The sequence below is a fragment of the Galendromus occidentalis genome, unplaced genomic scaffold (genome assembly GCF_000255335.2).
Source record: "Galendromus occidentalis unplaced genomic scaffold, Mocc_1.1 scf7180000077448, whole genome shotgun sequence".
In the NCBI taxonomy this organism is placed as follows: domain Eukaryota; kingdom Metazoa; phylum Arthropoda; class Arachnida; order Mesostigmata; family Phytoseiidae; genus Galendromus; species Galendromus occidentalis.
In genome coordinates this window covers 658,339-680,864 of record NW_003805436.1, presented here as the reverse complement: position 1 = coordinate 680,864, position 22,526 = coordinate 658,339, and the positions used below count along the sequence as shown (strand labels likewise).

General features: G+C 51.4%; 2 protein-coding genes and 1 pseudogene across 2 annotated transcripts; 1 reads left to right on the top strand and 2 right to left on the bottom strand.

Moving 5' to 3' along the window:
• The first annotated feature begins 5,474 nt into the window (after positions 1 to 5,474).
• Positions 5,475 to 9,111, top strand: LOC114828241 (uncharacterized; annotated as a pseudogene).
• Positions 9,112 to 10,587: 1,476 nt separating this feature from the next.
• On the bottom strand, positions 10,588 to 14,274 carry PNPase (polyribonucleotide nucleotidyltransferase 1). Its single transcript, XM_003743588.2, has 9 exons — positions 14,129 to 14,274; positions 13,802 to 13,940; positions 13,281 to 13,386; positions 12,591 to 13,162; positions 12,141 to 12,415; positions 11,622 to 11,979; positions 11,157 to 11,516; positions 10,874 to 11,059; positions 10,588 to 10,764 (listed from the first exon to the last, which is right to left on the bottom strand). The coding sequence occupies exons 1-9, from the start codon at positions 14,272 to 14,274 to the stop codon at positions 10,588 to 10,590; spliced, it is 2,319 nt and encodes a 772-aa protein (XP_003743636.2).
• A 1,469-nt stretch (positions 14,275 to 15,743) lies between these two features.
• LOC100901308 (armadillo segment polarity protein) lies at positions 15,744 to 18,643 on the bottom strand. Its single transcript, XM_003743587.2, has 5 exons — positions 17,619 to 18,643; positions 17,347 to 17,496; positions 16,452 to 17,078; positions 16,234 to 16,369; positions 15,744 to 16,097 (listed from the first exon to the last, which is right to left on the bottom strand). The coding sequence occupies exons 1-5, from the start codon at positions 18,636 to 18,638 to the stop codon at positions 16,009 to 16,011; spliced, it is 2,022 nt and encodes a 673-aa protein (XP_003743635.1). The 5' UTR covers positions 18,639 to 18,643; the 3' UTR covers positions 15,744 to 16,008.
• Positions 18,644 to 22,526: the final 3,883 nt, after the last annotated feature.

Below are 22,526 nucleotides of genomic sequence, written 5' to 3'. Positions count from 1 at the left end.
AGTGCCATCCTTCCGACTGCGATTTCGTCATCACATCGTTCCAGTAGCGAGTTGCCCTAGTTTCTCTGAGTGAAAGAGGCTTCCTCATATCTCTCAGTCGGTTGGTCGGTCGGTCGGTGCAATCCGTAGAGCTGGAGCCTGTCTTGAGCGACTAAGCTTGTCTCTCGATATCGCGGATATTTCGATTCCTGCTGGGCGGTGTACCGGCGTTCCCTTCGATAGCGTAAGTGAGATGCTCGACGCCGAAGAATGCGACGGAAAATTCACGAGTCAGTTTTTTACGAGAGCGAAGGTACCCATGGGGGAATGACCTCTCGATCCTGATTTCTCTGCGTGAAAGACCCATAACACGCATCGGCCGCTCGTCGAGCGTCCGAGGGCAGACCGGCGTCGCGTCGGGAAAGCAGATTTGTGTCAATCCACAATCCATCGAGTGGCATAGATGACATTTCAAAGTATGCGGATTATGCTGACCTTCTTCCTCAACAAAACAAGCTTTCTCCGCGCGTCGACGAGCCACAGCGTTCCGTCACCCTCTCACGTCGAGTGGAACCGCTAGTGCGAGAAAGAACGCGCGTGAGCTCGCGTATTGTTTGGCATAGTGCATGCGTTCCGAAATTCTCTCGATGAGGACATCGATGCTATATTCAGGGGACACTTCCACTCGTTCTGTGCAGTGCTGTTCGCTCCGGTTCCTTCATGGATGTGTATTCGTTTGAACCGATACTCCGAGAGCGAAAGGATAGCCGAAATGTACCGTTCGGTCCAGCACCTGGTCTCTGTTCGCCTCTGCATGATGGTAAAAATAATTTCTGTTTTTTTTCGCATACACGACACTTCCCCTTGAGCTGGTGCCGGACTGGATAGAGGACCTGTATCCGAATCCGGGATAAGTGTAGTCGTGCGCGTTCCTGATTCGTATCCACCGCTGTCGACTCCGATTTGGTTTGATGCGTATCATATCTCCTCCGAAAGCATCACATACCCCAAATTTCAAATCGGAAGACTCATTTCCCGTGAACAGCGTTCCCTCCGGACCTCCGGAGCGGAGTCTGTATCGATTGTTTCCGCTCGGGAGTGTGCTGCTCAAATCCGCTGAATATCTACATGAACAGAGCAATGTATCATTTTAAAACACTCAATTCGCAAGCTGCGGTGTGAGTCCCTCGTCGGGGGATTCGGCGTTTGAGGGAGCAAAATGAAGACTCGTCCGGAGAGGCCGTCGACGGAATCAGGACGTATCGCCCGTCGAACTTTCAAGAGAACACATTTACGGAGCTTCAGGCTCTGGTCACGGTGATTTTCAGCATGGCTCATAGGGCTGCAGATGGCTTGAAGAAAAAAGATCAGCATACTAATTCTGGTTCGCAATCGACTACGGAGCGAGGGCTTCCCGGAAATATTGATTCACCCGCCGATCGTCGGCCCGGGCCGGGATCCTGGAGTTCTCGCTTTGTTTCCTTGCAATTCAGGAAACGTCGCTTCCTTGTTGTAGGCCCTCTTGAGTTCCTCGGGGACCTGTAAGGAACAGGAAGTGATATAGGCCAACACTTTCGCTGCTCTCAAACTTGCTCATCGATGCGGTCCCGAGTGGTCTATGCCTCTTTTCCCGCGGGCTCGTCCTCAGAGATTTCTCCAGCTTTTGTCTGAGGAGTAATTTCCCGCTGGTCTGTGAACAAGAAGCTCATCCATGATGATGAAGCACTCCAAACGCCGTGAGGATGACAAGCACAGATGTCCGAAGAACTTGTGCGAGGCCACTACTGCTCCGAATCCTGCTACCCTGGTGAATATTTTCGCGCGGCTTTTCGAGAGACGAAGCTTTCGAAGCCACGGTGCAATCCATCAGGAACTTAATCACGATTAGCAGTGGAAACAATAGTGAAGCCTGACTCGAATTACGCCATGCAGAGAGCAACGGGGAGCCCAAATCGTGCGATACGGAGTCTTCGTCTGGCTTTTTGTAGGAGGTCCCGACTCACTTTGCTCATCACATGTTTTTTGACCGCTTGCAAGCGAAGCCACCAATGTACAGCCCAGCCTCGGGAGGTTCATCATTCTCGGTCATCATTCGCTCGCCCAGATCGGGGCTCATAAGCGACCGGTCCCGCGAAGAGCCTCGCTCTCCCTCGATGCTGAGAAAATTCTTCGGAGAAATACTGGAATCTCGCTCGATATCTATCCTACAGAATCTGCATTTTTGAACGCTTGGGAGGTTCTGAATCTCTATTTCGAGATCTCCAGCCGAAAGCCTGCTCCCATGTTCACTTGAGCGGGCGAAAGTCTCGGACCCGAATCGGCGGGGACTCCTTCTCCCATCGTCTCGTCTTGAAATGTTCGATAGATCCGGCGCGACGCTCACTTGTTCCCAGAGCCCACGAGGGCCGCTCCTTCGTCAAATTCCTACTACCGTTATCTTTCGATGAAAGTGCTCGAAGCCTAAGAAGTAGCCCCAAAAGGGTTGAATGTTTACCCAATCGCTCACGCCGCACCTCGAATCGTTGTCCAGGTCGTCGGCCTCCAAGCCATTCTTGTCGCACTCTCACACTTGAATTCTACCGATCAAGCAAAGACGAGTTGCCCACGGTCACATCCACCGCCCTCGATAATAATCGAACCCTCGTCCGTGAATCTGAACGGCGAGCCGGTAATCGAATCGTCGGCGGCTTCTCCTTTTTCGAGAATTAACATATCGGCGGTTTTCTCGGTCCTCCTCTTTGAGTTGCGGAATTCCCGAGGAAGTCTCACCATGCGCCTCTTTTCGACTTCCGTACCTGATTTCGATCGCTCCCCAAGAGAGGTTCGCCGAATGAAATCGAGATGCCAACGAGTGCCTCTCCCTCAAAGTATCGCATAGTAACTGAAAGTTCCAAACTTCGCTTTCCAGGCTCGTCGAAGCATGAGTGCCTAGAGGGAGGGAGCTACGAACGGCCTGAAAATTTTTCGACCTTCCAGATATTTTAGCGGTAAGTTTCTGAACGTTTCTTCCTATCCTTCCGGACATTCTGTAATGAGCCGCGAGCCGTCCAGACATCAGAATGGTCACGGTTGCGTACCGTTGAGTCCTCGCCCATCGATGCTACCATCCGTGCTTTCTCCGGAGGGTTTCGAATTCCCCGGGGTTTTGGGGCATCGGCGCTGACCCTTCTCTGTATCGATTGATGAGCGAGCTGCGATAGAGAGAAACCCCGAACCCAGATCTGGACGGGTGGAGGCCTCTCCGTCCGAGGAATTCTTGAGCGGGAACTCGTTTCGCCCCTTCGCGTATGCGCGGATCGCCAGGGGAAGCGGCCTTGATGCCTCATCCCGCATCGGAATGATTTCCGAGCTATTTGAAGGCGTCTCTAAATTCGTCTCTTGGATTCGAGGCCAGTCGTTCAATTATGCTTGTGAGTGGTATGCCTATGAATAAGTCGTCGTCGAGAGTGACTTAACCCTTCCGGCGTTTGTTGTCACGAGTGTTGTAACGGGCCCGGCAGTGCCGCAGGCGACTCGCATCGGAGAGTCTCTGTCGTTCCCGCTGCCGGCGTCGCGGCTGCTGTTGGCTTTCTTGCTGTGATCATATGATCGATCTAATTAAAGTCTGCGGTCGCGTAGACTCCCAAGGCAACATGCAGACGAGCTGAAGATGAAAGACAACTCGATCATAGCGCTCTTTGCTTGTTCACCTATCGCTGAAGCTCTCAAGCGCAAAACTTCCCGCGATCGGATTATGTGTCCGTCTGGGCCCTCTGACCGGCTCCTTTGATGGCTGGACTTCAGTGCGCCTCATCGTGTGCAGTGTTCGAGAACGGAGTCAATACGCGCGCAGAGTGGAGCTCTCTGGAGGGCTCGCCGCATTCCATGCGAACATGGCCAACAGATCTCGGCGTCAGAGTCGACGGCTCAGTGTTCGGTCCCTAGGACCGTGGAGTCGTCTGACGCTCTCAAGACCGGCACTCCAGCCTCGGAGGCGATGGTACGCTTCCGACGACTCGATCGGTCATTGTAGGACGTCCGAAGAAGAATCCCGTCCAAGTGGACGATTGCCCGATCTGGAGAAATCCACACCGGTAAGAGAATCAGATTTGCTCGTTAGATCATCGAGATTGTTGCTCGATCCGAGACTTGAATTGAGGTCTGCGTCATTCACATAGGACCAATTAGAATGTCCGTGATTGGCGAATATTAGAGCTGAATGTAGTTTGTCCCGAGCGGAGCGCAGTCAAAAAGCTCACCATGGCTTCGGCGGCGACTTTGAGCTCTGGATGGCCAAGGTCGACATGCCGTGTTTAGGCGGGCTCTTTGTTCGAAATCGTTCGAGTGCATGAAGTGGAAAATTTCTGAGCGGAGACGCGAACAACTTCTAATTTTTCTCCCATTCGAAATTGGCCTACCATGAGTTTCGACGAATGAAGATGGGGAATAAGTTTCCTGGATCACGTCTGATCACTTGCACTCGAAGAAATTGTCATCGATTCGATTTCGGAAACGGGGAGTTTCGAGCCATACGGCAACGGTCCCAGTGACAAAACCACTCTCAGCCAGTGACAACCGCCGCGAGGAATCTCGAAATTCTCGAAATCAGATCGCCAAGCAGAGAATTCCGGTGCGGGAGACCGAACTCCAGTCTAGAGCCCCGGGCGTGAACGCGCACTTTCTGTTTTGGAGTCGTATGCGCTGTGCTGTCTGAGAAGACCCCGAAGATCCAGGAGGACGGAGCGAGTTCCCGAAAGTCATGCGAAGGAAACGCTTGATGGAGAATCCTCATTGACAAGGTTTTCTTTTCACGCCGTCTCAGCTGCACTCGACCATGGACGAGGTAAGACCGGAGTCCCGTCGTCGTCGATATTGGCCCTACCTAGAGGCAGGTCGCCAATTATCGCTGCGGAGTGATCTGCGCGTAGAATGAAATCCAAATCCGGTGGGGACTTCTCACTTGAGATTTTTGCACGCAAACTCTTAGTCATGTTTTGTGGTTTTTCACCTAACTCTCGACAGAGGTTGAGGCGATCGATCAAAATCGTTCCATTCCACTCGACAACACAACGGTTTTGTATCAATCTGAGTCGAGTTGGCCCGAGGTCTCCGAACGGGAAGTTCCAGACTCGTCTTTGGAGAGCTATTCTGAGCATGCCTCCTCGTTGCAGCCGTTCGGGAGGAGCTCCTCGGCACTTCAAGTCGTAACGAGCGAATCGACTTGGAGAACTTCTCTCGAGCGTACGTCTGATTTGCTCGCGCTGTAGTCGAATGCTGATCGGCACTGCCGTTCGATGGAGTTCACCGAGACGTTCGGGCGAGTGCGAACTACGTTGATTTGCATATGGACACAAGTTATCATGTGAGCACACTCTCTCCGGCGTGGCGCCGCATCATTGAAGATGCCTTCATTGTCGCTCGCTGCAAGGCTCGCGGTTGCAAGTCGAGGATTGTGTTGTGCGAAGTGCGGTGACGGCCTGACGATAATCGACGCGAGGTCCCGGAGAAATCACACCATGGTTCTCAAGAACTCGGAGACTGTCGTGAGGTTGTTGAGGTCTTCGAGTTGTCTCGGAGAAGTGCATTCGATCATTGGACCAAAGGAGAACGACACTCTTGCGGTATGATTGGAGTTTTCCCGGAGAGTTAGAGAATCTTTTGAGTGGTAGCAGCTCTCCGCTCTCTCCCCGAGGCTTCAGAATCTAGAGTTTCGGTCTACAAGAGGAACGTGGGCACCGTGGACATCATGATGGCGGTCCTAATGCTCATCGTTCAGAGAAACGAACCGTCACTCCGATTTGTTCCCATGTCAGGTCTGCTGAACGCTGAACGAATCAGCGTGCTGTAAAGAGACCGCACTGAAACATGTTTCTGATGTGCGCCGTCATGCTAGACGTTTCAGATGAGACGCGAAACCATCGACGCGTTCCGTATCTACGTCTCGACGACATCGGTGTCGTAATCGAGGCCAGGTCTTAGTTGCAGTCTGCGTGTCTGATAATCTGCTTCTCGCGAGTGCTTCCGCGAAAAATCCTGAACACCGAACGGGGAATTCGGAGAATAATGATCAATCGACAAGACATTTGCCTTGTGGTGATTCCCACCGGACTTGCAGTCCTGGGAGATCATTCCGAATTTCGCGGTGAGCTCCCATTTCGATGCGGCCGCTCACGCGAGATCCTTCGGAAGGGAGTGTTCGGGGAAACTGCAAAGCACATGGTACCTTTCTAAGTGCAGGAGATGAGTGCAGCTTTTAGCGGCTACCGCATGCTTTAGCTGCCCGCGTTGTCACACTTCGACGCGCTGACGCAGGACTACATTAGACCCAGTAAATGAGCCAATAAGGAGCCGTCAATCCCTCACGCAACTCGCAATGCATGCTCCGCTTACATAACACAATTACACTTCGTGTAGACATAAATCCACGTCACCTGACTCTGAACGAGCCGGCTAGCGTGGGAGACGACAGTTTATCAGTTTTTAGCATTACTACATGAATACATGTTTGAAGGATTTTCGCTCGTGGGATGGGGACCCGCGGAAAGCAGATGGGGGAACATCACGCGGGAATTCCCGCTGCTAACTCATGTCGCGCCGTGAGCAAGTGTTCGGGTCTAATGGAATTGATTCGCGATGCTCAAGACAGTGTTCCCGATTCGTGATTCTCGCTATATTTGAGGCACGTTCGAGATGTCGGAGGAAACCTCCACGCATAAGAGAGTTTGAATTGAGCAGGAGAATTCGTTTCCTTGTCCGGACCGGTGCCAAATCTGTATTCAGAAATCAGATTCCGAACAAAGACTCACGACAAAAGTCGCACAGAGCGACAAATTGGCACTGGCGTGGACGTCGCTCTGCGATAGCTTCTTACTGGTCGGGGGATCCTGATCAGTGAGCTGGAAAACGCTGGCGACCGGCAATCGGTTCGGAAAAGTCATTCCGAGCGAGTTGCTCACTCGCTTCAGAGCAATAGCTGAGGGTTCCTACGGATCCGTCGCTACGAAAGAGTGTGGAAGTCGCAACGAGTTGGCACGAGCCGGCTTTCTGATGGGTAGATCCGCCCGTGTGTGCGTGACGACCTTTCGGTGCGGAAGCGAACAGAAGGCAACTTGTTCCGGGATACGGAGGACTCCGTGGGACTCGGCGCGGACCCTGTCGAGATCCTGGGCTGATTATCCGTGCTAACGATTGCCGAGAACTGCCGAGAAGTGCTCAAGACTAAGATGAGTTTGTCTGGAAGCAGCGGGAAATCTCCGGAGGAGCGAGTCTATTCTTGGATACTGAAAGGTCAGCGAGGAAAGAACATTGATTGCTGCTCAACCGGAGTCGCTCATAAGGAGGTTATGTCAGATCCTTCGGACAATCCAGCGGAGGCGCTCTCGAACGTTACAGAATGGTCTCGTTTGGCCTCGACTTGATTCTTGGATGTCTGTGCTGCGGGTCCGGTGGAGCCCGAGCCATTGGAGGGAATCAGCATCTTGCTCGCTGTCTGCGGTCGGCGGCTGGGCTCGAGTCCGCTCGCTCCGGCATCGTCCCGAGACTATTCACAGGTGCGGTCTCACCTTGACACAGAGAGTTCTGGACAGCCAAGTTCCAGTTCAAGTTCCCAAGAGCAACAAAGCGCCGCTGTAGACAGTCGGGAGAGACACGTCATTCATTGTAGACACTGCGGGTCTCTCGACGTCTGAGGGTAGCTCTGAGATCGACCTTGACCGCAGAAGGTCAGCCCATATTCGGTGTTGCCCTTGATGACACTTGAATTAGTTCTAAACTCTTCTCAGACGTCAGATCGTTCGGACGTGCTCCGGCATGAGCAGAAAGCGTTGCGTGCGAACTCCGCTAATGGCGCGGAAAAGCCTCCCTCGATTTCTTGTAAGCCAAAAGATCTAGAGATCAACTATCGAGAAGAAATGTATCGGTGCGAAAGTGAACGAGACTGATGGATGGTGTCTGCTGGAAAACGATTCACTCTCGGCCCCAAGACCCACTGAATGACTCTTCCTAGAGGGTTTGCGAGTTGCATCTCGATTGCGATACTTTGCTCCGGATACACCGATGAGGACGGGAGGACGTCTTCCTCGTGGGGAAACTCCTCGGTCAGGCGTCACGAGCATGCTGTGGAATGAAACTTTGAGCTCGCGATCGGGGAGTTTTGGGCGTTCGGGCCCCTATCCGGCGTGAGGATCATACAAACACCATTTTCACTGACCGTATTCCTTGTTTCAGTGCATCATGGGCTGCCTTATCTACTCGCTGGAAAAATTGAGCGACAGAAAACGTAGAATTCTGTTTTACATCGCCTTCCTGTTGGGAGGGATCCTCACAGTGGGCGGTTTCGTTGGTTTCCTCACTCAACTCAAGGGATGGGCATTCATCACAGTAGTATCGGGTGAGTGGGAATATTCCCCGGATATCGCTAGAGTCAGAAACGAGCACCCACGAAGACTATTATAATTCGCGTTATTCGAGCTGCATTTTGGCTCCCCATCAGACGTTGAAATCCGTTCCGGGAGAAATTCTCGTAAAAACGTCCGGGGAGCTCGTTCACACTCGTGCATGTTTGTCACGACTCATCGGATACGATTCGCAGGTATTTTCATCCTGATCACAACGGGGATCCTCTGGGACACAATGGCACACCCGAACCTCTCCAACCCGGAGGCTTGCGTAGACAACTCAACAAATCTTCCAACGGCTCCAGACAGAGTGGAAGACGAACCGCCACCGGACTACGACAGCGTCGTGCGGAACAAAAATTTACCCCATTCCACTTCAAAGTGAGTGAGGCGCGGAGAGCTCGATTTCTTCAAGAGAAAAAATATACCCATCTACCCGCTGCAGCTATCGAGTCTCCTTCCCACATCAGCCTGCCGCCCCTCCTCCGTACCGGTGTTTTACGACGCAAACTCTTGCAGATGGTCCCTTTACAATCAGACCTGGTGTCCGAGCTTCAATCCGAAGATGGGCTACGATAAAACGGCGACGACGGATTGCGCTGATGTCGTCACGGACGCACCACCGTCGTACAATCAATCCCAAGCTCTTCCTCAGACTCAGGCAACGGAAAACCCCACCAGCAGATGTATTTGTTTTAAGCCCTCCGCCGAGGTTCACGGGCGGAGTGAAACGAAAATCGAGATAGATCAGAAGTGAAGCAGGCTTCTCGAGCGAGACGTTGACCGATTCGTGATTCGAGTTTTAGTTGTTCGGTAGACCGGTGGTCCGTCTACCTCACCACTACAGCGACGATTGATTCCGACGCAGCAATCATCAACGTACTTATTATTACTCCTGTAACTTATCATTACGTCAAAGCTATTATCGTCTGCGATAGTCATGGCGACTATCTCTACCGCGACTATTACCACTATTTAGGTATCTTTATTGCGACTTCAATGTAAACGATTGTGATCTATTTTCGTATTGGAGGCGTACCGTCAAACGCCAGGTCGCTCTAGTCACTCGATGGCAGACGGCTTTGACGTGATCGTGTGCGTAAGTGTGAAACACTTGAATACAATTTATGGAGCGCTTACCGCTACAAGTACATATTATGAATGCCGTCACAAGAATTCTTGCTGTACCAATGCACGACTTATGGAGCGAGAAGAGGGAGAGCGACCGGTCTTATTAAGTTAGACGTAGGACGAGAGGAAAAACCTACCGTTTCGCCAGTCGCTTTCTCTCGAAGTGTTTATACATACATCAATGTATTGAGCTATTGTAGGAATTATTGTTGCGCTGTTTTGTGACGAGAGTTTACGATGCGTCCAAGAGCGTGTTTAGAGGCTGGTGGCAACAGACGATCGAGGGTCCGAGCACAGTCGAGATTTTCCGATCCGATTTTTAAAAAAACATGCGATGCACTATTTGTTCAGCTCGGCCCGGACGTCTCGGGTGTTGCCGGCCTAGACCAGCCAGAGTAGCAGCGTCGCCGTAAGCATTCTGTTGATCTGCGTTACCGTTGGAGAGGGCGCAATCCGGGGCCCGAGCTCCTGATCTCACGGAGGGCGAGCTCCCTCATGGTGGAGTACATGAGGAGATACGAGAGGAAACTTGCCCTTCGAACTCAAACACTTGAGCCATTCTCTTCCCAAACACGATTGTTACTCCCGAGGTTTGATCGAGAATTCATCGAGTAGCGACTGGATTGGAGTGTATGAAGGAAAGCTCTCTGAATCCGACTCCGGCGCCTGATGTATTTTTAGACTTGATTTCTGACCATGGTCTTAATATCCCCTCACCCCCCTTCCAGAATACCACTTGCCACCCCGTCCGCCCTGAGCTCCCAAAAACACATCTTCCTCCTTCGAATGAGGTTTAAGTTACCATTTTATGCTAATAAATGGAGATGAGAGTGTTTTCCGAACATGTCTGAGCGGATCCTCTGATGTCGGATGAAACTTCAAACGGTCGAGGGCCATCCGTGTTACGAACAAGAAGTTCGGGACCCACGAGGACCCAACGTACAATCAGATTGAGGGGTTCCTCTTCTCCCAGCTTTCCGGAAATTCTCCGGAAACATTTCCAATGAAAAGACCCGTCTGGGAAAAACTCCATTTTATGGCATAGAAACTTCGGCAGGGGAATTTGAACAAGGAGAGGTGTGGCAACCGGAAGAGTTCAGGCTCAGCTTTTGTCAGGAGTCGATTTACTATCTGACATGTGATTGCGCAGGACCGTCGACGGCGTAGCTTGGAGGACCTTCCGAGAGACTCGCATGTGGCCGGAGACGGGATCTCTCCCGTAGTATTTCACCCGGATTTCTTGACCCACCGTCAAGCCCAAAGCTGATGGATGATTCACCTGGAGAAACGTTTGAGAGTTCATCGCTGTATACGTTTCCTGGGGAATGTATGGCGAGCGGCCAGACGAATACACGGCATTCATGATTGGCTTCGAGGCGGAAACTCACTTTTCTCTGATCGAGCTGCGAGTTGTGCAAGAGCGTCGGCGTCATATTGGGGTACAGCTGGATCATGACACCGGATTCGCGAACTTCTACAATTTTTGCGGTGTACACGCCACCGAACTCGAGCGTGGGCTCCCGACTTTCGGCCAAAACCGAGTTCATCATCTCCTTGGCTTCCAACAACGCCGTCTGCGAAACACTCAGGATCGTCACGGAGCGATTCACGGAGACTTTTGAATATGTGAATACAATTGAGGGAAAATTCCGGGAAAATGGAGACTCTTGCCTGATTCGGAGCGAACACGTCGAACGCGTTGTCGTCGAGAGGAACAAGGGTCACACCGGTTTCTGCGGTTATCTTCCTCAGATTCCTTCCAGCGAGTCCAACGAGCTGACTTCGTTTGTGCGCCGGGACTTCAAACTTCTCAACCACTGGCCAATTGTCTTTCTTCTTCGATCGAGCTTTGGGAATGGTTTTTCGCATCGTTTTCAATATTTCGTTCGTTCCTTGGATCCCCTCGCTTATCGTTTCCATAACCACCCTAATCGGCAGACCGGGAATCTTCACGTCGGCCTGGAGAGCTGTTATTTTCTTCGAGCTGCCCGCAATCTTGAAATCCATCTCTCCGAGGAAATCCTCGATACCCTAGCGGAAAAACAGAACCTGATCCTCGGACAAAGCTACGGTTTCCGACCGTCGAAGGAACCGGAAGGGAAACTCTATTGGGGCAAACATCCCTGTCGGACATACCAAAATATCGGTGAGGATTTTATATCTCTTGAAGTGTTTCGGATCCTCGGGGTCGCTCTCAGAAATCAAACCCATGGCTATTCCTGCGGCTGAGCCTTCCAACTCAACTCCAGCGTCCAGTAGTGCGAGAGTCCCGCCGCAGACTGCCGCCATGCTCGATGATCCATTGGATTCGAGAACTTCGGATGTGAGCCGAATCGTGAAAGGAAAGTCTTTGGGGACAAGAGGCTTGAGAGCTCTCTCCGCGAGGTTCCCATGACCCAGTTCTCGTCTTCCGATACGTCCGGAACGCCCGGTTTCGTTCGTCGCATACGGGGGGAACTCGTAGTGTAACATGAAGTTTTTCTCCTTATTGCCGCTGTAAAAATACAAACACACGGTTAGTTTCAGGAACAGGCGAAACGAGGAACCCGAAATAGTTCCGGCCTGGTACCATACGTTCCCCATAGGCGGGGTTCGGGTCGTCGTTTCATCGGTCACAAAAGTCAAGTATCGGGACAATTTCATTGGGAAACTCACTCTAACAGCTGCGACACTGGGTCCAACTGTCGGAGAGAGCTGTGCGGCGAATCGAAGCTCACGGTGCACATGACTTGCGTCTGGCCTCGTTGGAACAGAGCCGACCCGTGCAGAGGCTCGAACAGATTAGTCTCACAATATATGTTTCGGATGTCGTTGAGTTTCCGGCCGTCCATGCGTTGCTCCTCATCGAGAGCGAGATCACTGAAGACTTTCTTCACGACAGCTTTGAGGGATTCCTGCAGAATGAAGTTATCTGCCTCCGGGAACGCTTCCTGCGAGTCAGAAACGAGGAAACATTTCTGAGATACTCCGGCTCTTGACTCATACAAACGACGTTCCTGACGTAAGGGCGAGGCCGATTCCCATGTCGATTTAGTATTATTGTCGGAGAAATTCCGCGTCCGTTTTCCGGTTGACTCCGTCTCATAAGACGACCAGATCACTTACTGTGAGTTTCACCAGCGCTGTCTCTCTGACGACGCTGAGAGCTCTATCTCTGGACAATTTATCATGGGAGAAGTCTGTGAGTACTTCATAGACCTGATCTCTGGACAACGTCTCTGCCATGGAGATCATCTCTTGGGAAGGTACGAAGTACGCCGCGACTTCGCGCTTTGGTTTCCCGTGAGTTCTTGCGAAATCCTCGATCGTTTGGACGATTTTCGAGACCTCCTTCATCCCAACCTTCACGGATTGCATGAAATCCTGGACGCACAAGTTGTCCGCACTCGCCTCCAACATGACGATTTTACTGTGTTTAACGCCGGACACGATAAGGTCCAAGGAACTGCTGGCCATTTGTCGTCGGGTTGGATGGGGAACCGCTTTTCCGTCGATGAAAGCCACCCTGCAGGCTCCGACAGGACCGTTGAATGGAATGTCGGAGACGCAGAGAGCCGCCGAGGCGGCATTTATGGCGATTACGTCCGGGTCGTTCAGGCCATCGACGGCCAGGAGGTTGCACACGAGCTGAGTCTCATAATGGTAACCGGCAGGGAACATCGGCCGAAGGGAACGATCTGTGGAGAAATCAGAGGAATCGGACGATGGGAAGCTTCTCTTCTGTATACATATTATACCCCCATTCTTGAGGAGTTATTTCGTCATCATGGATAAGAATCATGCCCGAATTCTCACCGATGCTTCTGCTGGTGAGAATCTCAAAGTCGGTGGGTCCGAGCTCGCGCCGTAAGTGGTTCGTGGGGATTCGGCCGGCCGCTGCAGCTTTTTGCCTGTAGTCGACCTGGAATTTTGCTCTGCTATCATCAAGTTGAGGAAAATCGATTTGTGAGACAGGAGGAACAAAACGATAGGAATTCGTAATATTCGGCGGGAAAAAAACATCGATCCTGGGATTCGAACCCACGCCCCTGGGCCCGCGCTCCGTATAACTAAACGCGTTCCTTCGCCGTAAATGACGCTTTCAACGATGAGGTTGGGTCCGATACGCATGTTTCACTTAGATGCCCGACGAGGTTCGAGTACCGGACCAGGCCGTAATCGGGTGATTCTATTTACGAGTAAGATAATGCCTCTAGCAGATATCAATCGGTAGAGGGGTAAGACACTCGGTACAGCTGCTCCATTTTCATTAGGACAACTTATCGCGTCGAAGAATATCGAATCGGATTCGAGGGCCGATTTGTTGGAATACTCACCGAGAGCGGCATAAAACTGTTCCGGGTTGGGGAAGTCTCACTTACTGCAGTGACCAGAACAGAAGTCTCCCCCATCTGCGCGATAGCCGCTCCGTCAGCGAACTTCGCTAGACGGCCCATTTTGAAAGTCAGGTTCTGACTGGAATCGTAGGGAAGAGCGAAATCTCTTAAGAGAAGAAATTAGAAAACGATGGATTTTACTCATGGAGAGTCCCACAATTCGGAGGCGATGGCGGATAGTCATACGGTACCGTATTCCATTCGATTTTTTTTTCTATTGGAGAGCTCGCGTCAGGCACGTGCGTCGGTCTCAATCACGACACTCACTTATTGCCACACTCCATCGACAAGGAGAATTCAGAACCCTCGACCCCGCGCGAGCAGTTCCTCCGAAGAGAGCTCTGAAGGTTTTGATTCTGGCCCTGGCCGGCATAGCGGATGCTCTGGAGGAAACGACCCCCTATTCTGTACATGGTCAGCGAAGTTTATCGAGGTACAATCCGGAGAAGGGATATTCCCTTCAACGAGGATCGGTGAACATCAGTACGATTGGACAACTGAAACTTCCTCGGTTCACGTGTTGTCGAGAGGCGCCCCGCAAGCGACCAAACGAACACAAGAGACAGCGGCGGCGCGGATCGCGCGATTTATTTACTCTCGATAGCAGACGTGCTCGCAGACGAATTTTCGAGTTCCGAGGCCAAGTGATTCCAGACGCGGAATTCCGTGATGCCGCCGAACTGAATCCTGCTCGTTCTCGCTTGACGGAGCCGCTCAATAACGGCTGCGATGGCCCGCGTCGTCATTTGACAGGGGAGATGGGTGCTTGGTGTAGTCTTTCCGTCGGAAATGGACGGTCTATTCCATGCATGAAGTCGAAGTGTACTCATTCCAGTGGCGCCAAGGGATCCAGCTTCGGATCGAGGAGAGACATGGGATTGGATCGATGATGCGAAACGGAGAATACTTCGCGATTCCGACTCACAGAAACCTGGAGGGAATCCCGCGGCCCACACGCTCCCGCTGTCAGTTTACCGCAATGGCCTCTGATCCTGCCTGCCTACGATCTCCCGCCGTCCGGAATCAGGCTCGACGGGGGAATCTGTGGGATCTGAATGACCTAACGCCCGGCGTTCTGGGGTCGTGGCTACGGCGGAGAAGCCCGCTCGCTACGAGACTCTTTCAATTGATTGGAAAACTAAGTTTATTGTAGAGTTGGTATGTATTTGCACAGTCGTTTGAAGGATATTGTTCAAGAGGCACCCTGTCCCGATCGTCTCTATACATTTTCTCGATGAGCTCCTGCCCGAGAATCAACTTCGAGGAGCTTAAACGGAAAGGTGGCTATGCGGCATGCATAGCGAAGGTACAGAGAGCGGTGTATCTAGGAACCATTAGCTTGACCCTCGAGAAGGGGTAGGTACTAACATGTGAATGGACTTGGTGATCCGGTCGTCTTACAGGACCAAGCATCCGGTCGATGAAACAGATCGAAATAACATGGTTTTGATCGCTCGGGACGAATGAGGAGCGGATAACAGTGGTCGAAGGAGGAGGCTGAATGCCGCAAAAACGTCGTAATTGCGAGTGCCACGAGAGTTACGTATTCTAAGGGAAATTGTTCCACCACTCATCGTGTTTCATAGGAGTAGGAATTAATGTATGCCTCCACAAAGGGATATGTAATCCGTAAAGTCAAAAGTCAATAGGAAAATAATTGTTCCTCGAGCGTAAGTCTAGTTATAGACTCGACGTTATCGAAAACTATATGCTTATGAGCCCTTCTTTGCAAATCCCGGGCATGGTCAAGATCGAATACATTCTGGTGAAACGCAGATCGGTTTCCCCCTCCTCTCTGACAGTCGGGAGAGGAGAGATCGATTCGTCGTAAGAAGACATCTCAGAAAATTAGTGAAACTTTCAATGACAAAAGTTCAAAATTCCAATGAGAGTCTGCTCAAAAGTGAAATACATCCATGACAGCTCCCTTGGGAAGTTGCGGATATTTGGGCGGTCCAAGATGCGAGAACGGCAGCTGTTTCCTGATTTCCTTACCTAAAGTCAATATTACGTGGCTCCGGAACTCGGACCTCTCGGGTTCGGATGGCTAGAAATTTCAGATCAATTTTGCAAAATGTGTTTCGATGAACGGTTTTCGATTTTGTTCGAAGATCCACCGTTCCATTCCCCTATAAGTCAGATCCCTGTCAGTTGAATCCGAATCTTGATTGTCCGAAATTTGATTCAAGCGCTCTAAAGCGATTCCGGGCATCGATGACGTGCGCAGCATAATTCGCTGTAATAAAAAAATCAGGCCCTTGAATCAGCAGTTCCTAGAGCTGGATTCGCCGAGGGGATGCTACCCGAGGGATTGATTACATTCCCCTCTGAGTTCAGGATCGAAATTCGAAGGATGTAAGAGCTGAACTCACCTGTAGCTTGATTTTGGTACCGTGAGAGCTCTTGCAATGGTGCTAAAAGTCTTTCCTCCTCGAGATGGTTGACCCCCTCTCGATCTGTCGAAAGCTCGCACAGCACTAGAGCCGCTAGCCGTGTTATGTTCTCAATCTGTAAAAGAGTGATACATTGGTCCAGGGTGTCCCTCGAAGTACCGTTATTATATTGATATCTCATCCCGAACTCCACCCACCTCACAATACATGAGTCGCACTAACAGTACAGCGGCGTGCAACGATCTTATAGTGGGCCTGTTGGCCGCATCCTTAGCAAGGATGTGGAACGCTCCTAGGATCGCGTCGATGATCTCGACCATCTTCACGCCCTCGAGTACGGGCCGCGGCGTCGAATTTTGAGCACCGTTCATCACTTCCGTCGATGCTCTCTCGAGCGTCTCCTTCATCATGTGCATCAAGTTATGCTCCCGGAAAAGAACATGATTTTCCTGATGCAACGCGAGGTTTCGAATGAGTCCGATTATTGCTTTCTTTAAAGGCCAGCGTGAGACGTGGAGAAGCTTCGCAATGGTCTGAATGCCGTGGTATTTGCGAACGACTTGCTGAGCGAGCTCCGCCTCGGGGTACCGGCAGGTCAGATGTCTCAGACAACAAATAGCGGGCTCGGTGATTTCTTCCCGATCTCCAGCGTGATAAACTGTTTGCAGCAGGGCCTCGCATCCCCCGATGCGGAACACGATCGACTTGTTTCTCTGGTTGTTGCAGGTGAGGTTCGAGAGCGCGCCGGCAGCGCACGTGATGATGTCCACGTTGGACGAAGTGAGCAGGCGCACCAATTGATGCAGAAGCCCTTCGATGTTCTCCTGAAGAGGTCGAGATCGTTGGTTAGATTCTCATTCGGGTGGGGAGCTCCGAGAGTCCCGATAGCTGGGTTATTGGAAAGTTATTTCTCAAGCTCCCTCATACTCCTAATCGACGAGCTCAACCCGAGGGGAGCCACGTGCGAGAAGGAGTCCCTTATTATCGGCACAAGTTTTCACTTACTGCAAGCGCAAGGATTGATTTAATCATTGGAAGCGACGATTAGTGCGGATTCAAAGGTTATTATTATTGATATATATCGGAACTGACCTGCGGTATGGCGGCGTCCGAGAGATTCCGGATTGTGAACAGGCAATTTATGACCAGCCGACTGGACGTACTGCCTAGATGCTGAGTCAAGACTTCGATCCCTCCGGCTTCGATGATGGCCGGTTTATTTGATGAACAAACCGAAAGAACCTACGATACAAAAATAGAAATCAGTCCCGGATGCACTCCGAGACGTATGTATAGGGCAAATTACACAAAGCGCTCATCACGAAATTGAGATGACAGCTGCCTCCGCTCCGAGACTAACTGACCTTCAGGACCCTCGTGGTGGTCCAGAGTAGCTTCTCGTAGTTGAAACTTCTCAGGATCCTCAACAACTCGGAAGGACCACCCGATGCCAGGATGGTCAATTTTGCAGCCTGGTTTCCGTACGCGAGAATTTGCAAACAGTCGGTGACAATCGTCAAGAACTTCGGATTGTTCCTCTGAAGCAGGCACACCATCTTCTGAAGGCCTCCGGCGATGCTGACCGCGGTTTTCGATCCTTCCTGGTAGAGCAACAAGTTATGGAGGGTTGTGATGACATAGAACACGACACCCTCCAGAGGCGATGAAAGCAGCTTCACCAATGCGGGTATGCCGTCGGCCTCGAAAATGCCTTGGCGACCTTCTCGTTTTCGAGAGAAGTTATGGAGAGCCCCCGCAGCGCAACGTGTCGTCTCTGGATCGTTGGAGTTCATGAACGCCTTCACAATCGACGCGATCATCTGCGGGTATTGTATGAGTACGTCGACCGAAGTGTCCATGTTCGAAAGCTGATGGACAGTAGCTGTGGCCTGAGCCACCACCACCTGATCCTCATCGTTCAGGAGCTTCACCAGACCCGGGAGCGCCCTGGCAGCTGGAATGAGGGAGGGCTCCGAGGCAGGACCCGACAACATTTGAACGTCGGAGATCATTTGCAAGTTCACACCGTCATGGTCTGAGAACTGGCTCGATGAAATTTCCATTTGCTCATCGATTGTCTGATTGAAGATGGTCGATCGACCTCTCTGCGATCTGGGTGGATTGATCTGTTGGGTCGCAACATCCATGCTCTGCTCCATGGGAACAGAGCCGCTGAACTGGGAACCGAGACCATTGGAGTTGGTCTCCCAATCGAAGGCGTCCCAATTATCATCGTTCATCTGCGTAGCGACGGACAACGCTCCACTCACGACCCCGGAGTCGGTTTCGTCGTTGAGGTAGGAGTCCTGTTGCCACATGCTCAGCTGTTCTTGGTGAGATATGTTCGATTGGCCGGGCAACGCGCAGGCGTAGTCAGGCTTCATTGCTGGTTTCATCTCGGAGGTATCCACTGAGAAGAGAAGAAAAAAACGAAATCACCCCAGAGTTCCTTCAATCCGCGAGGTAGAGATCTCCTGGTGGTTTCTTCTTCTATCGCATTGGAATTCGGGATCCTTAGTTTCATGATTTTGATCGCAGACTTGAACTCACTCGTTCCTCGCTATTCCTTGTCTTGCGCTCAGGTGGTGTTCGTGGGGATTTCAGTTTCTGCAAGGGCGAAAATTTGGAAATTGCTCAGTTTCGTGTGAGTAAGTGTTTCGAGAATCGAGACTTATGCTCCGCTCCGAGCTCGAGTCCGAACCACAGATCCGTGTCTTCTGCTCCGGGGAAGACGCTTGATCGATTGATCTGGTTGCGGGTGAAGTCGGCGAAGCGAATCGAGTCGTGGCCATACGCGCGTGCCTGGGAGTCTTCTTCAAGCACGAACAACAGTGCTTGGGGGACTGACTGAGTGAGAGCGGACAGCTCTTCATGGCGTCGAGCCCCATCTTGGGCCTCAAAGCGACGCCTCGAAGCGCGGAACCCGTTCACGATCGAATTGATCGAACTGAAGGAGGTCGGACGGATATTCCGTCTGTGTGTCCGGATTCAGAAAGACAGGTATCGAAGCCGTATCGAGGCTTCGGGAGCTCGCTATCCGGAGAAGCGGTTCGAGATTCGGAGATCGAGTAGTCTTTGAGCCTTCTCGACCGGGCAATTCCCCGATAAATCGGGCGGAGCAATCACGGTTCATTTCGAGAGCATCACGCCATTCATCGAAGTGGCACTCCACAGCAGATATGGCCTGCCCTCTTGAGGGAAACGTGGCTCCTTATATCATTCCACATTGTACACCTCGAGACTTCATAAGCCCAAACCTTCGACCAGAAATCACCGACGCTTTCCAATATTCTCAGGAAGAGATCAGCTAGCCTCCGAAATATGCATCCCGAGCGGATCGGTCAATTCATCATTCCGTCTTTTACAACATCCCGTACACCGTAGCTACGAGATTAAGGGATAGGACGAGGGCAAAAATGCCAAGTCGATGCCTCGAATCGCTCTCTGCTCTGCAGATGATCATTCTGTTCTGACAAACACGTCCCATCCCTAGCCGATGCAACACGATCCGAAGAATTTCAGAGAATCCACCGGAATCATCATGTTCCAATTTCAAGCCTCAGAGCCGAGCTCGATGCCTTCCGTGGATCTCGCGTGGATTCTGGCTCGGCTCGTGATTCTCAGGACGGACTTCATCTAAATAATCGCATGATTCCAGCGATCGATATCAGGGCAGGTTTCGAGCATTCCCGAAAGATGAGCTAGACTGGAATCCTCTCTAGTCCGCGGCGGGGTGCCGAGACCATCTCGAAGATCCTCGGCGAAGAGAAAGATCGAGACTCTCCGGGAGCCTCCTCGGTCTCAATCCACCGTTACGCCGAGCCGTTAGGACATTGCGCGGAGAACATCCCGCATTTCTCGCAGTTCAACGATGAGATTTCCTCATGTACCGAAATGGATTGTTCCGACCACGTCCAGGAGACGCTCCAAGAGGTTTGGTGAGAGCAAGCGAAGCGACGCGCTCTTGGACCTGCGAACTATTCGTACCTGTTCAGCCAGAAAGCGTAGATTGTGTCGAGTCGTTCGTCCACTAGACACCGGGGAAAAGTTCGAACTCGGGGAGAATCCGTCCGTCGAAATCTCAATGAACTACAGCCACTTCACATAACGTGGTTCGGAGCCAGTAGATCCCGAAACCTCCATCGAGCGAATCACAACAAAAAGAGAATCGACTCAGCGAGTTGTTGGAGGCGCTCTTGGAATTCCGACGCCGCTGCCGCCTTTGTGACGTCACGATCATGAACGCGTTGGGCAGCAGCAGAGGAGGAGCACGCCGCAGGCGAGCACAGGTTAGCTGTTGATCTACACACCGAAGAGCAGGTGGAGAGAAGGAGAGCTTGGGTTTCTATACTTGCGCCGGTGCTGCGGCGATCTTCATCAGCTGGTCGGTGCTCGTCTTGCCGGACCAAGGATCCGATCCCGACGAAGTTTCGCGAACCCAGGTCGACGGTGCGGAGCTCGGGCACCACTGGCCACCCAACCAAGGTTCGGGGCGAAAGTCTTCACCGCTGGGCCGGGATCGTCCGCAGATGACCGGAAGAGGTCCAGAGAGCTCTGTATGCCGCTTATTCTGTGGTCCAGCCTCTTGTTTCAAAACTATTATCCTCAGGGAGGATTGGTCAAGCAGGGGTGCACCCGGAAATGAGGGGCAGGGCATGGCACCCTTGCCATCCCCTCAAGCCAAGCCTCGAATTTTTCCATCTGACTCGCGATTTCTCTGCTAGAACCGATCCGGAGACTGTCCGGTCAACCGGGTGCGAGTCCGTGCTCCGCGTCTGATTTGTTTCAGGGTTGAAGAAGCGCGGAGCTCGCGTCCTCTTCCTCCCAATCGGAGGCTACATACCAATGTATCTCTTTGAGACCATTCGTGCCATCGCATATTCTACCGACTCCATGACCTGCGCGGACAGCATAACGACGGATGGCGGTCAATCCTGAGATCCCATTGAATTCCATCGTATATTTCTTCGCAATTCTTCGTTTCGAACGCCAGTACGAAGTGGATGTCTGGCCGATTCCATGTGTTCTGATGATATTTTTTTTTGTAGCAAGATGATTGGGCATTAAGAAACCTATTGTTCAGAAATGATGTTCCCTGTAGCTGTCTGATACACTGAGAGAGACAGTGTTCTTTCTCCTTAGCTCTTTCCGCTTTTTCTGGATCTATATAAGCACCGCAAAACATTGAATAAATCCTGGGTAACACCATCTGTTTGTTCGGCTATACTAAGTTCTGTTGGCCAATCCTGAATACGTTATCAAGCACGAGTTAGCTCTACGTAACCTTCAAAAGTAAGTCATCATTTACTTGTTTAGACTAGGCCCCACGATGTCCTCTCCGGACTCCACGGTCACGGATCCAGACCACAAGAAAGCCGTGACACAATGCCAATCATACAGGAAGAGACCGTAAAAAAATTCAAGAGAGCAAATCTAACTGCTAAGCAAATTCTCTATGCTTCTATACATCCAAATCTTATTGTATCTCTCTTCTATGGAGAAACCGAAATCCTCACTGCCCCCGAAATCTATGAGAAAATCAAAATAAGGTTTGCAAATCAGACTGGCATCATCAGAGGCACAGCAATCTCCACATTCATGTCGTTCAAATTTCTCAAAAACAAATTGATGGAAGAAAATCTGACTATCTTTAAAAATCTTCAAAATAACCTCACTGAAACTGGTTTCATAATTCAAAGTGAAATCAAGTGCGCTCGACTTCTCGCGTCATTGCCCAAAGAATGGGACTCACTCAGATTTGCTTGGGCTGCAAGAGCCAAAGAGGATAAGACCTACACCCTGCTACTGGAGGTGCTCCGAGCTGAGGGCGCGAGAAGAGTTCAGGAAAGGGAGGTGGATAAAGCCTCAGCCCTACTTGCGCAAACCAGAATTGGTGGTTCTCGAAATTCTGATCAGAACAGAAGAGGTAGATTTCGCAGAAGGCTTAGACCAGGCAACTATCGCAGTTCTGTCCAACAGACAAATCAACGAAGGGAAACCGATACGCGTACCAGAACAGAAATCAAGTGCTACAATTGTGGGTTAATGGGACACATGCAAAACGCATGTCGCAAGCCGAGGAGGAACTTGGATTCTCGAAACAGGCCGAGAGCAAATGTTGCCGAAGCTTTTCCGGCAGATGCTTTCAATGTCCAAGAAAAATCAAACCAGCCACCAATCCTCACGGTCATGGAAATTGTGCGCAAGGGAGCACAGACCCAAAAGAGGACATAAAGCATGCAGAAATACCGAAGCAGAGTCTTCGAGGATTC

Bases quoted from the DNA above. Each gene is read 5' to 3' on its own strand.
- PNPase (XM_003743588.2), bottom strand. From the start codon at position 14,274: ATGTACAGAATAGGGGGTCGTTTCCTCCAGAGCATCCGCTATGCCGGC. The intron at 13,387-13,801 runs GTGAGTATTCCA...GCAAAATTCCAG, and splicing joins ACAGTTTTATGCCGCTCTCG to GTCGACTACAGGCAAAAAGC. The intron at 11,060-11,156 runs GCAAGAGTCTCC...AGTGTTTCGCAG, and splicing joins ACGTGTTCGCTCCGAATCAG to ACGGCGTTGTTGGAAGCCAA.
- LOC100901308 (XM_003743587.2), bottom strand. From the start codon at position 18,638: ATGAAGCCTGACTACGCCTGCGCGTTGCCCGGCCAATCGAACATATCT. The intron at 17,497-17,618 runs GTCAGTTAGTCT...TTTGTATCGTAG, and splicing joins CCACCACGAGGGTCCTGAAG to GTTCTTTCGGTTTGTTCATC. The intron at 16,098-16,233 runs GTGAGTTCAGCT...TTTTTATTACAG, and splicing joins GTACCAAAATCAAGCTACAG to CGAATTATGCTGCGCACGTC.